The 13,787-nt window shown below is 41.1% G+C and overlaps 1 protein-coding gene across 9 annotated transcripts in view; it reads right to left on the bottom strand.

Moving 5' to 3' along the window:
• MBTD1 (mbt domain containing 1) overlaps positions 1 to 13,787 on the bottom strand; it is a 78,838-nt gene that overhangs the window by 25,522 nt on the left and 39,529 nt on the right. For all 9 annotated transcript variants that reach the window (XR_009761294.1, XR_009761295.1, XM_061615987.1 and 6 more), the window contains 3 exons: positions 7,613 to 7,760; positions 5,000 to 5,082; positions 3,591 to 3,825 (listed from right to left, as the gene is read on the bottom strand). Coding sequence is in view for 7 of the 9 variants with exons in the window: in XM_061615987.1 (XP_061471971.1) it covers positions 3,591 to 3,825; positions 5,000 to 5,082; positions 7,613 to 7,760 (466 nt within the window). In the remaining 2 variants the exon portion in view is untranslated. The remainder of the gene's footprint in view (positions 1 to 3,590; positions 3,826 to 4,999; positions 5,083 to 7,612; positions 7,761 to 13,787) is intronic.

Raw genomic sequence — 13,787 nt, 5'->3', positions numbered from 1 at the left:
TTTTCCCCCATTCAAGAATGATTAAAGCTTTTATGTGTAGAATTATTTTACCACACAATCACACACCACTTGAGAAATCTGAACCATTTTTAAGTTCTGCCTTTTTAATGTGATCAATATTGCAAATATTGAGAGCTTTGTTCCCAGGTATGTGAAATGTCTGTAACCATCCCATGTTAACTGGTCACAAAATTCACTGCCAGAAACTTATACTGAAATAGGTAATTGGATAACATTCCCATTGAGGAATAATTAGGATATCTATTGCTGTGTTGCATTTGTGATGGTGAAGCCTATAATGCCATTTGGCTGAGCTGATAGAATGGTCATAAACATTTCATGCCATTACAACTGCTCAAGGAACACAGTTGCCAGAATGTTCATAGTCCAGTTTCTGTGATGGGAGAGAAAGCTGTCTATATAGCAGAGATTAAAATCTCACACAGATCCTAAGAATAACAGTAGATGTATAAGACAGTCTTAACCCTTATATACCCAGTTGATCACTGTGCTCTGCAGGTGAGGGCCTCCTGCAGACACCATCTTATCAAGAGGTCCGTTCTGCACAACATAGGAAACGGACCTTTAGTGTGGCAGCACCTACCCTGTGGAATTCCCTCCCCTTAAATATTAGACAAGAGCCATCTCTGTTATCTTTTCGGTGCCTATTGAAGACCTTCCTCTTTCAACAAGCCTTTTAAGTTGAGTTAAGTTACCCCATTCTGCGTCTGTGGTGGAATTGCTTTTTAATATGGTTTTAAATCTTTTTTAAAAAAACAATATGTTTTTAACTTTTTTAAAGATATCTTCAAAGCTTTTAAAAATGTTTTTAAAGATGTTTTGTTTTAATGTATTTTAATGTCTGTTTTATGATGTTTTAAAGTGTTTTTACTGCTTTTGTTTGCCATGCATAAACAAACAAACAAACATATGTATATGTATGTATGTATGAGGCACAAAGCCTAGGAGCAAGGGCAGAATAGCAATCACCTGAGAAATGGGAACCTGTGGTAAGGGTAAGTGAAAGAAAGAGAGCCAAGGACAGTATTTGAATTACAGGGTAGTGAGAGTTGTAGTCCCCAAAGCTTCTGCTTTAGAAGGCTACAGGGAAAGCAGCATTGGCTAAAATGTGTGTGTCAGGGGGTGAGGCTCCTCTATCTTCAACAACAACACCACTTCAAGGACTGAAGGAGGCAAGAAGGGAATAAATGGGGCTCTGAAGAAACCTCATAGTGCTCAAAGCCTGTAGGGACTGTATGATTTGGTGGGAATAGACAGGAGTGCTAGAATGGCTGGATAAAAGGAGTGGAGCAAAGTAGCACCTGAAAAATAGGAACATGAAGAAACAGTGGGAGAACAAAGTAGACCTGAATAAAGAAAGTGGACAAAACCTCACATAGGTCCTTGTGGCCTGAACACTATTGACAGGAAGTACACAGGATACTGAAGATGTGGGAAGGGGATTGTGGACTAAACAACCAAAGGGGTACAGGATTGTGCTTGGTCTAGCACAACTGAGCCCTTTTGGACCTTGGGGTTCTAGTAAAATGCAAAGTATATCCCACAAGATTAAAGTATGCCCAACCTTGCTTAATGGAATCATTTATGTTCCATATATCTGTGAACGTGCCAACATTCAAGTCACCAAAATTATAAGCTGTCACTAATCCAGCAAATGATATTTATATATTTTTTACCATACAATGTACAGTAGGGTCCCGCTTTACAGTGCTTCGCTTTATAGCATTCCGCTAATACAGCGGTTGTCAATTGCAGAAAGGCCCTGCTCCTACGGCGCTTGTTCCGCTTCTATGGAGTTTTTTGGCCGTCAGGCACCATTTTGGTCCATGTTAGTCAATGTGTTCTGCTTTACAGCGGGGGTCTGGAACATAACCCGCTGTATGAGTGGGGCCCTACTGTACAGAGTTGAAAGGCTTCTATTTTTCTCAACAAAAAGTTAGAGCATGCTCAAAATCAAATTATAGCAAAGAACTCTCAACCTATGTTCATGGCACTGTTTTGCAGTGGTTCTGTTCTGATATCCAGGGATAGTTCAAGAAGATAGCATTGGATGAGTGTTTCTCAGCCCCCTGGCTACCGAGGTGCCACAGGGCACTATATCAGCTCCAATGCTATTTAACATCTATATTAAGTTGTTGGGAGTGGTTATTAGGAGTTTTGGAGTGAGACGTTATCAATACACAGATGATACCCAACTACATTTCTTTATAACATCTGAATCAGGAATGGCTGTGCAGGCCCTGGACCAATATCTGGATGCAGGGGTGGGCTGGATGTAAGCTAATAAACTTTGAAGTCACTTGAGACAAAAAGTGGTCTATAAACACACTAAACAAACAAACAAACAACTAGGTCTGAATCCTGACAAGATGGAGACTCTGTGGGTGAATAGTTCCCAGTTCCAGGAGGTTTGTCAGTTGCCTGCTCTGGAAGATTGTACTCTTCCTGAAGGAGCAGCTGCATAGTCTGGGAGTGCTCCAAGATCCAGCTCTGTCATTGGAAGTGCAGGTGTCCTCGATAGCTAGGAGTGCCTTTTACCAGCTTCAGCTGTAAGACAGCTAGGGCTGTTCGTGGATTGGGATAGCTTGACCAGAATTGTCCATGCATTGGTAACCTCAAGGTTGGATTAATGCAATATGCTCTATGTGGGGATATACTTCAGATTGGTTTGAATGCTGCAGATAGTGCAAAATGTGGTAGCCATGCTGCTTGTGGGGGCAAATTACTACTACTATATAACATCTTGTTTGCAGGATTTGCACTGGCTGTCAATTTGTACCAAGTCAAGCTCAGGCTTTGGTACTAACGTATTAGGTCACATGCAACTCAGGACTAGTTACCTGAAAGACCGCCTTATCCCATATATACTTAGTAGGTCACTGCATTCTGCAGGAGAGTTCTCCTTCAAATCTCTAAAATACCAGAAGCCCACTCCACCGAAGCTCAAAGCAGGAGTTTCAGTGTGGTTGCCCACTGGGAGAAACAGCATTCCTATTGCAGGTGTCCACTATCTATACTTTCCAGAAACAATAAAACATTTTTGTTGTGACAAGCTTTTCCAGCTGGATGAAAAGGTCTCTGCTTTAGGTGTTCATTTTGTTTTAAAACCTATCTTGGGGGGGTTGTACAGTTTTTAACGCTATTTTTAGCTGTTTTAATGATATATATGCAAATAATATTGAAGCACATGTAAAAGGAGTCATTCATTCATTCATTAATAAAAAATGTATGTAAAACCACTAGATGATCTACAAGTACAGACATTGTTTCCAATGACATTGCATTAAAAGCAACTTGCTTTCCTGTTCGCCCTCCAAATATTTGTGGCGATCAGGGACAGAATAGCACTATAGTCATATAAACACCCTGAAGTATTACTGACTACAGAGCAAAACAGATTGAGTTTTAGAATATTAAGCAAAGGGTTACTCCATTTTTGTACTAGCTGGTATCCTGACAACAAATGGATGGAAATCTAAAATTAGAAACAAAGATGTGAAAACCCTACCATCGGGAATCTGCTATATTTCAGCTACAGAAAGTACCAAGAGAAATAAAGGGGAGCTTACATTGTGATGCCGGAGGCTGCAGTTGGTAACCCGTCAGCTGACACCATCCTACAGGATAGAGGTCAGGAGATTCACAGTCCACCCACTGATCATATTCATCTTCCCAGCCATCAAAATGTATCCTCAACAGACGGTGAATAATGCGAGTTACTGTGGCCACACATACTAGACGAGGTTCCATGAGATCCACAGCCTCCAGTTTCATTGCAACATGAAATCCATGGTTTGGAACTTCCTGGGACAGGGAAACAGGACAATCACATTACATCGTTTTGAAAGTCAAAGTTTTGGAATTAAAACATGGAGAAAATCATCTCTTCCACAAGCTCTGTACAAACCCAATTCTGTCTTGGTATATTTTCTTTGGCTAATGGGCACTCTCACTCTACCAAAGTAAGTAGTAATATATGATTCAACATGATACTGATCTGTGCATGGGATCTCCTAGAGCCTTCTACCAATACCTTTATTTCAATGTGGCTGTAAATATGGGGTTCAGGAGACCCCAAGTAATTATCTGGTATTGTGCTGAGCCATACTTTATTTGGTTGTCAGTTGGAACCTGTAACATGGCAGGGTGGCTCCAGTTGAATAGGCTCTACGTGTCTATTCCAGTGAACAGACAAATCTGGGACTTAGGCCCACCATTCTGCCACTGACAGCTATCCAGCTACCAGGTAATAGTGACGCTAGACCTAATCACAGGACAGGATACCATATTAATATTGCCTAAATAACATATCTATTAAGGGTGTGGCCCCTAACAGCTGTAATTTCTTGGCATTTTGCAGTATAAGTGAACATGGAAAGCCCTTTAAGTTACATATTAAACAGAAAGGTTTTTTAAATAATTGAATCTCCAATATATTCATTTTGCTACCTATAATTCTCTACTTCCACCTATACTCTTCTCTCCCTTTGTTGTGCAATCCATACCAAATTACAATGTTTTTGGAAAATTAAGTGTGTGCTTGAGAATGGAACTAATGATTTATTAAGTTTTTTTAAGTAAAGTTAACCTGGAAAGTTTATGCAATATAAGACTTGCATAAACCAGATAAAATATCCTGAGTTTTTCAGTGTTGCATATCTTCAAGGAAAAGGGGCACAAAAATGGCCATGATACTTCTTGTCCGAACAAAAGGTATTCTTACAGCATTCAAATAGCAATACTGGGAGAGACCTCTTTCTTTCCTCAACCACCATGACATTTTCTAGTCTTTATTCTGCATGAGGAATCTACTAAAAGTAAATTTCTGACAGTAGGTGCTCTTTTCTATTTATATTTAAGATGCATTCCATATTAGGCACATGTGAAGACATGTTATAGATTCTATAGGGGCAGCAGACAAAGGAATTAAGAACACAAGTTGTAGGTACATTACAATTATAAAACATTCTTGTCTTACCTTATTAAAGAGCTTCACAGGGGCTGCTACTGAACCCGTTTCCCTGAGGTAGTCAAACCATTTGAAAGGTAGCTTTGCATAACCTAGAAGTTATTAATAATTATGTAGTAGCATCACAAAAACATTTGTCCTGATCCATAATATAAATAATCTGCCCCAAGAATTTTGATCGCTTTGGAAGTACTGGGTATGAATTTCCTTAAATAAAACATGAAGTTCCTTATACCAACTTGAGACCATTAGTCCATCTAACCCTGCATAGTCAACTCTGCCAATATCTCTCCAAGATCTCAGACAGAGGCCTCATTTAGCCTATCAGATATGCTTTTCACTGGAGATACCAGGTACTAAACCTAGGGCCCTCTAGACGTTTATTTGTTTATTAGTTGATTTATACATCCTGCCCTTCCTTCCAGCAGGAGCCCAGATTACAACACCCATCGTACCTGACCACTGGCCAAACTTGCTGGAGCCAATCAGAGCTGGGATCTACCCCCAACCCTAGAGTCTTCTGCATATAAAATACACTGTCACCAAGTTATTGCCCCTCCCTCCACAGAAGTGCCAGTACACACAAAGGGACCACAAATGTACACACAGAGAACTCTGAATAAGAGGCTGTCCCACTCAAAATGTCAGAAAACTTTGCATACACTCCTCTCACACATTTGGAATTTTCTGCCAGCTAGCTGTCAGTAGTTTGAAGGGCTCCAGTGTGCATACACAGCTCTGCACGGAGGTCTGCATTGTGGTCACTGTTCATTCTGAAGTCCAAAAAAATTAGCATTATGTTGTAGCAAAAAAGTAGCCACTGCTGTTTCCTTGCCTTTCAGAATTCATCTTTATAAAAATATAAAGATGCAATACAATGTAGCTACAGGCAAACATTATAAACATATTGCCGATGCTTAAGATTCTATTACTTTTTCCAGTCTGAAACTGTATTGAAGACATGCTATAGCATTTTGGGGGTATTTTCAGTCTTCAGTATATCCCCAGAAAAGTTTGTGGGAGAGTGGAGTTGTCTGCTCTTAAAGAACCTTCCCCCAAGACAGAAATCAAGAGAACCAAGCTCTGATGTGTAAAAGGGGCTTGACTTTCTAAGGCCATGAACTAGCAAGACAGGTTCCATCTTTAAGAGGCTGGTAGGAAGAGACTATTTACTGAAGAAACAAGATAGAAAATTATCATTATTATGAAATAACAGGTGTGTGCTATTGATTAGCTCTGACCTGTCTGACTGATTGAAAAACATTCATTTAATGTCACACTGGAGCATGAGTTGATGGCAGCAGTGAAAGATAGTTAGTAATGGCAGGCTACATCACTCCAGTGATCTCACTCTGCATGTCCATGCTTGCCATTGCCACTTTCCCACCATCAATCAACTTTAGTGTGCACTCACTCCTTTTTCCTTTATCCACCTCACCTGGCCGGTCACTTTCTGTGCACTCAACTCACTCCTCTTTTTTTACAGCTGCTCTATCTCAGTTAGTGGAAAATTCTTTTAAGCTGATGGGGATAGTTCATGACAGATGCTCTTGGAGGTCGCTGATTCATAGGGTTGCCATAAGTCGTAGTCAACTTGAAGGCACATAACAACGATGGGGCAAAAAGGACTCCTCTGTCTTTTCTCAAATCTAGTGGTTCCAGTTAACGTAAGAGCAGTTGCTGGATCACATCAATGGATCAGATCTAGTCCAGCATCCCAGAGGCCAACTAACCATATACCCTGGGAAGCCCAGAAGCAGGGTGTAAAGCCTTCACCTATTGTTGCTTCCAGCAGCTGATATTGTGGCATGGTGCCTTTGAATTTAGAACTTAGAATTTAGAATCCATCATGATGAGGTTGCCATTAGTCTTGCCCTCCATGAATTTATCCAATTCCCTTTTAAAGCCATCTAAGATAATAGCCATCACCACATATTGTGGGCAGAGAATTCCATATATTAATAACACGTTGTGTGAAAAAGTACTTCCTTTTGTCTATCCTGAATCTCCTGTCAATCAGATTCACTGGATAAACCCAAGCCCGGATGGGAAGGTGGGGGGAAGCCACAGGAATCAGCAAAATTAGGCAGAAGATAAGCTGTTACTAGGCCAGCCTGGCCTAGACAAGAGAGAAGAGTGTCACTTTTTTGAAGAGATCATACATAATGAAGAGGTGACAGTAATAGTAATGCTTACTGGGGGTATTATTGTTTTATTGTTTTGTTTTTATAGTACGGTATATTTGGGTTTCTTTTAACATTGTTGTAAGTCACCTGAAGACCTTTGAGTATCAAGCGACTAATAAATCTAAATCCTCATCATCTAGCCTAGCTCCTTGTCCCATCTATGCCACTTCAGCAAGCCACAGTAGCACCATGGCAATTCTCACACTCCCTTTACACTGCACTGACTGACTAATGGAGGAACAAGACAGAGAAAAAGAGACCAACTTGCCAAAGCAAAAATGAAACACTATTTTCTGCTAAACAAGTATCGGCTCAACAACTTCAGAGTTGTGGAAGATATGAATTTTGCAAACAAGCTTAAGGAAAGAACTGAATTATCTCACACAACACAGCACACAAAAGATGCATATGTTTATGTGCAAGAAGGTATGAATACCTCGGGGTGGAGTTAGTTCAATCATGTTAATTTCACAGAAACCAACGGGAAATATAGAAGGGGAGGTGGCATGGTAACAAAACCAGTCAGACCCATCTGCTGCTTCCGAGCCATCGATCCCAATCATAAGATATCCATCTGCTAATACCTAGGTAAACAAAAACAAACAGTATCTAAGATTTAGAAGTTAAACCAATGCAAGACGGAAAAAAGTTCAAGAAAAATTTAGCTACATGGATACTAGCTACATTTGGCAACCCTGTGTTAAGGCAAACAATGGCATTGTCCATAGGGCTTATGAATTTATTACACAATAATATGCCTGTTACCACCATACATAAGTAATGTTCCCGATCACTTAAACATGGGTGAAGGGAGCAGAAGCAGGTCATGGGATTTCTTTTTATTGTTTATATAGAATGTTCTCTCTCACCCTTCTAGTGCCCATGCACCACTCAAGGAAGCTTGCAACGGTTTAAAAATCACAATACTAAATATATATACTGAAGTACGAAACAATACATAAATAAATACACAATATTAAGACAGTCTTAAAAGCAACAGCAAAGATTGCAAGTGAAAGTGACCTTAGCAAGCAAAAATATTCCTGCAGGAATAAAAGGGCAGTATTCTACTAATTTGTTCCATCAGCGCAAAATTATTGGTAGTACAACAAGATTTGCTCCTTCTCCTTTCCTCACATGTGCCCTCTTCAGATTTACTCCAGAGGGTTGAGGGAACCCCTAGAAAAGGTTTAGGGGGCACACAGAGGGAGAATGGGAGAAGTCCCATTGTGCTAGCAGTTACACTTGTGATGAAGGGACCAAGCAACACCATACACCAATAGCCAAGGCACTGAACAAGAATCGCCCATCAACATCTTCTGTGATTGACCCCAAGGAAGGACTTGAACCAATGCAAAAAAGTGCCTCTCAGCCTTATTCCTACCAGACAGTCCAGACAGATACCAAGGTCAATGACGCTGAATGTCACTAAGAGGACCAGCAGAACCAACAGTAATGTACTCCCCCCATTGTCTAGTTCCCAGCATCTATCAAGATGACCAAAACTGTTTCATCCCCTAAACCAGGTCTGAAGCTGGTCTGAAATGGGGTTAGACTGTTTTATCCAAGAAACCTTGGAGCCCTTACCCACTTGAGTACTTATCCAAAAAGGTACTTGAGTACCTTATCCAAGTTGGCAGAAAGTATCCAAAGCAGTGTGGTCCAGAGAGGCCTTTTTCAATAAAGATCTAATTACAGATGATTAGACAGTATAGGACTACATCCTTCTTTAAAGGAGGCATTCAACACTTTCCTCAACCACCTAACTGAACTTCCTTTGGCTATCTTAATCAAGTAAGAAGAGCAGAGGAAAAGTCCACAAGTGGTTGATCTCACACTACCTAGCATCTTGTCCACATCCTCAGATTGTACAAACTGAAACCTATCCATCACAATGGACAAGCAGACACCAAAGGTACATAATTAGGAGCTGCTACATCCATGATGTCTATGTTGGAGTGGATGTGAGTGACATTATCTACAAAGTGTCTGCAGGCAATCAAGTAGTCCTAAAGTCTAGCGGGTCCTTGATGGAACAGACCTTTCACTACTTGGAACTGCTCCACCTGATACAAAGGTGGCAGAAAATCTTAATAACTATAGGCCAGTAGCAAATGTTTCGTTCCTGGGCAAGGTCCTTGAACGAATGGTTGCGGGCCAGCTCCAGACACTCTTGATGAGACCAATTATCTGGATCCATTTCAGTCGGGTTTCAGGCCTGGTTTTGGCTAGGAAACAGCCTTGGTCGCCCTGTATGATGACCTTTGTCAGGAGAGACAGGGGAAGTGCGACTCAGTTGATTCTTCTTGATCTCTCAGCAGCTTTCGATACCATCGACCATGGTATCCTTCTGGGAAGACTGGCTGAGTTGGGAGTGGTGGTGGGTTCCGCTCCTACTTGGCAGGTCGGCTCCAGAAGGTGGTGCTTGGAAAACATTGCTCAGCACCCTGGACTCTCCAGTATGGGGTTCCACACGGGTCAGTTCCATCCCCCATGCTGTTCAACATCTACATGAAATCGTTGGGTTCGGTCATCCGGAGCTTTGGAGTGCGCTGCCATCAGTACGCTGATGACACACAGCTCTACTTCTCCTTTTCATCTTCTTCAGGTGAGGCTGTCAATGTGCTGAACCGGTGCCTGGCTGCGACAATGGACTGGATGAGGGCTAATAAACTGAGGCTCAATCCAGACAAGACTGAGATGCTGCTAGTGGGTGGTTCTTCTGACCGGATGGTGGATGTCCAACCTGTCCTGGATGGGATTGCACTCCCCCTGAAGGAGCAGGTTCATAGCTGGGGGGTTCTCCTAGAACCATCTCTGTCACTTGAGGCTCAGGTAGCCTCGGTGGCACGGAGTGCTTTCTACCAACTTCGGTTGGTGGCCCAGCTGCGCCCCTATCTGGACAGGGATAACCTGGCTTCAGTTGTCCATGCTCTGGTAACCTCCAAGTTAGATTACTACAATGCACTCTACGTGGGGCTGCCTTTGAAGATGGTTCGGAAGCTGTAGCTTGTGCAAAATGCAGTGGCCAGATTGGTAACAGGGACCAGACGGTTCGAACATATAAAACCAATTCTGGCCCGCTTGCATTGGCTGCCTGTATGTTTCCGAGCTCGATTCAAGGTGCTGGTTTTAACCTATAAAGCCTTACACGGCTTGGGACCACAATACTTGATGGAATGTCTCACCTGACATGAACCCACCCGTACACTACGCTCAACATCAAAGGTCCTTCTCTGGGTGCCTGCTCCGAGGGAAGCTCAGAGGGTGGCAACAAGGGAGAGGGCCTTCTCAGTGGTGGCCCCCAAATTATGGAATGATCTTGCTGACGAGGTGTGCCTGGCGCCATCACTGTTATCTTTTCGGCGCCAGGTCAAGACTTTCCTCTCCTCCCAGGTATTTTAGCATGTGTTTTTAAATTGTTTTAATTTTTTTAAATTGTGTTTTAAATTGTTTTTAGAAGATGTGTTTTAAATTTGTATATTTGTTTTTAATGTTTTTAGTTATGGGGCGGTATATAAATACAATAAATAAATAAATAAAAGTATGATTTCTTTGCCACCATCACTGCCACAGTATAGGCCTTCATACTATAGCCCTTGAAAAAGGGCTCTAGCCTGTGTTCAATCAAATTTGTTCCAAATCTTCCTCCATCGTTTTAATCATTGCTCCTCCCTGTTTCACTGCTTACATTAAAGGGATGGAGAATATTACAAGTGCAACGATGGCTACTAAGGAACAACAGTGCTAAGCACTCACTTATAGCACAATCCTGTACACAGCTACCCCCGCTAGGATGCACACCTTAACGTGGTGAGGGGGTTTGAGACCGCTGAAGAAGCTGAGAGCAATGCCGTCAGGAGTCTAGACTCCTAGCAGGGGCACCCAAGGCGGAATGGTAAAAGCTGAGACACCAGACTAGCATGCATCCAAACTCAGAGGAAGGCAATAGTAAACCACCTCTGAATTCCTCTTACCACAAAAACCCTATAAAAAGAGTATTCAAAATGCAACACGAGATATTAAAATGGATGGGAATGGGACATTTTCAATCAGGCTACAAAAAAATTCTCATTTCTTGCATAAAATAAAGAAGAAACGGGGTTGCTTTAATAGTGAAAAAAAGCAATTAGGAGCTATAGCGCAAGGTCTGAGTGAGTTATATCAATAAGATTCAACGGGAAACCTATTAGCATAACCATCATCCAAGTCTACGCTCCTACAGCAAATGCAGAAGAAGAGGAATTGGAGAGATTTTACGCAGAAGTACAGGAAGAAATTGGCCACACACCAAAACAAGATATGCTGATAATCATGGGGGACTGGAATGCAAAAGCAGGGAACTGAGAAAAACTAGGAATTGTGGGGAAATGGGGCTTGGGAGATAGAAATGAAGCAGGAGAAAGTCTTATTGAATTCTGTAAAGCCAATGATTTGTTTCTTGCTAACACATTTTTTGAGCAACCGAAAAGATGACTGTACGCGTGGACATCGTTAAATGGTCAATATAGGAATCAGATTGATTATATAATTGGTAGCAGAAGATGGAGAACTTCCATACTTTCTGCAAAAACAAGACCAGGAGCAGACTGCAGTACAGATCATGAACTGGTCATATTGAAAATCGGAGTAAAGCTGAAGAAAGATAAAGCACTCATAATGCCAAAATACAGTTTAAATAACATCACAGAAGAATATAAAGATCAAATAAGGAACAGATTTCAACTTAACTGACACAGAACCAGAAGAACTATGGAGTGAAGTCAGAGATATTATCAGGGAAGAATGCAAAATGACAGTACCTCTAGTTAAAAAGAGAGAAAGACCTCAATGGATGACTGAAGAAACTCTTAAGCGGTAAAAGGGAGAAGGAACGCAAAAGCAAAAGCAAAACGGTCAGAAACACTGTCAGAACCCTAAATGCAACAATACAGCGACTAGTACTTAGGGACAGAGAGAACTATTACAATAGTTACTGTATAGAAACAGAAGAGGACAACAAAAAGAGTAGAACAAGAGCCCTATTTCAAAAGATAAGGGAAATTTAAACCAAGAGTAGGGATGTTGAATAATCAACAAGGAAACACACTGACTCACCAAGATAAAAAAAAGGAAGATGGGAGCAATACACTGAAGAACTTTATAAAAGAGATGCAAGGATGACAGATGCATTCATGGAGGAACCGTATGATGAAGAACCAGAAATTTTAGAATGTGAGGTAAAAGCTGCTCTTAAAATACTTGGAAGAAAAAAATCACCAGGAACAGATGGCATACTAATAGAGTTGCTACAAGCTACTGAGACTGAATCAGTCCAAATTTTGACTAAAATTTGTCAAGAAATATGGAAAACTAAACAATGGCCCACAGACTGGAAGCGTTCAATATACATCCCAATTCCAAAGAAAGGGTATCCCAGGGAATGCAGTAATTATCGAACTATTGCCTTAATATCCCATGCAAGTAAAGTAATGCTCAAGATTCTACAACAAAGGCTCTTACCATATATGGAGCGAGGAATGCCATACATCCAAGCTGGATTTAGAAAGGGAAGAGGCACCAGAGACCATATCACAAACATACGTTGGATAATGGAACGGACCAAGGAATTTCAGAAGGAAATCACCCTGTGCTTTACAGATTACAGCAAAGCCTTTGATTGTGTAGAAAACTATGGAATGCTTTAAAAGAAATGGGGGTGCCACAGCATCTGATTGTCCTGATGCGCAACCTATACTCTGGATAAGAGGCTACAGTAAGGGCAGAATTTGGAAAAACTGATTGGTTCCCAATTGGAAAGAGTGTGAGAGGTGCTTATCACCCTATTTGTTTAATCTATACGCAGAACATATCATATGGAAAGCGGGATTGGACCAAGATGAAGGAGGTGTGAAAATTGGAGGGAGAAATATCAATCATTTAAGATATGCAGACGATACCATACTACTAGCAGAAACCAGTAATGATTTTAAACAAATCCTGATGAAAGTTAAAGAGGAAAGCACATAAGCAGGACTACAGCTGAAAGCCAAGGAGACTAAAGTAATGACAACAGAAGATTTATGTAACTTTAAAGTTGACAACGAGGACATTGAACTTGTCAAGGATTATCAATACCTTGGCACAGTCATTAACCAAAATGGAGACAATTGTCAAGAAATCAGAAGAAGGCTAGGACTGGGGAGGGCAGCTATGAGAGAACTAGAAAAGGTCCTCAAATGCAAAGATGTATCGCTGACCACTAAGGTCAGGAACATTCAGAGCATGGTATTCCCGATCTCTACGTATGGATGTGAACGTTCAACAGGGAAAAAAGCAGGTAAGAGAAAAATCAACTCATTTGAAACATGGTGTTGGAGGAGAGCATTGCTCATACCATGGATTGCAAAAAAGATAAATAATTGGGTGTTAGAACAAATTAAAGCAGAACTATCATTAGAAGCTAAAATGATGAAACTGAGGTTATCATACTTTGGACACATAATGAGAAGACATGATTCACTAGAAAGGACAATAATGCTGGGAAAAACAGAAGGAAGTAGAAAAAGAGGAAGGCCAAACAAGAGATGGACTGATTCCATAAAGGAAGCCACAGACCTGAACTTACAAGA

This window comes from Rhineura floridana, chromosome 3, assembly GCF_030035675.1.
Source record: "Rhineura floridana isolate rRhiFlo1 chromosome 3, rRhiFlo1.hap2, whole genome shotgun sequence".
NCBI classification, from domain to species: domain Eukaryota; kingdom Metazoa; phylum Chordata; class Lepidosauria; order Squamata; family Rhineuridae; genus Rhineura; species Rhineura floridana.
This window is presented reverse-complemented; position numbering and strand designations above follow the sequence as displayed.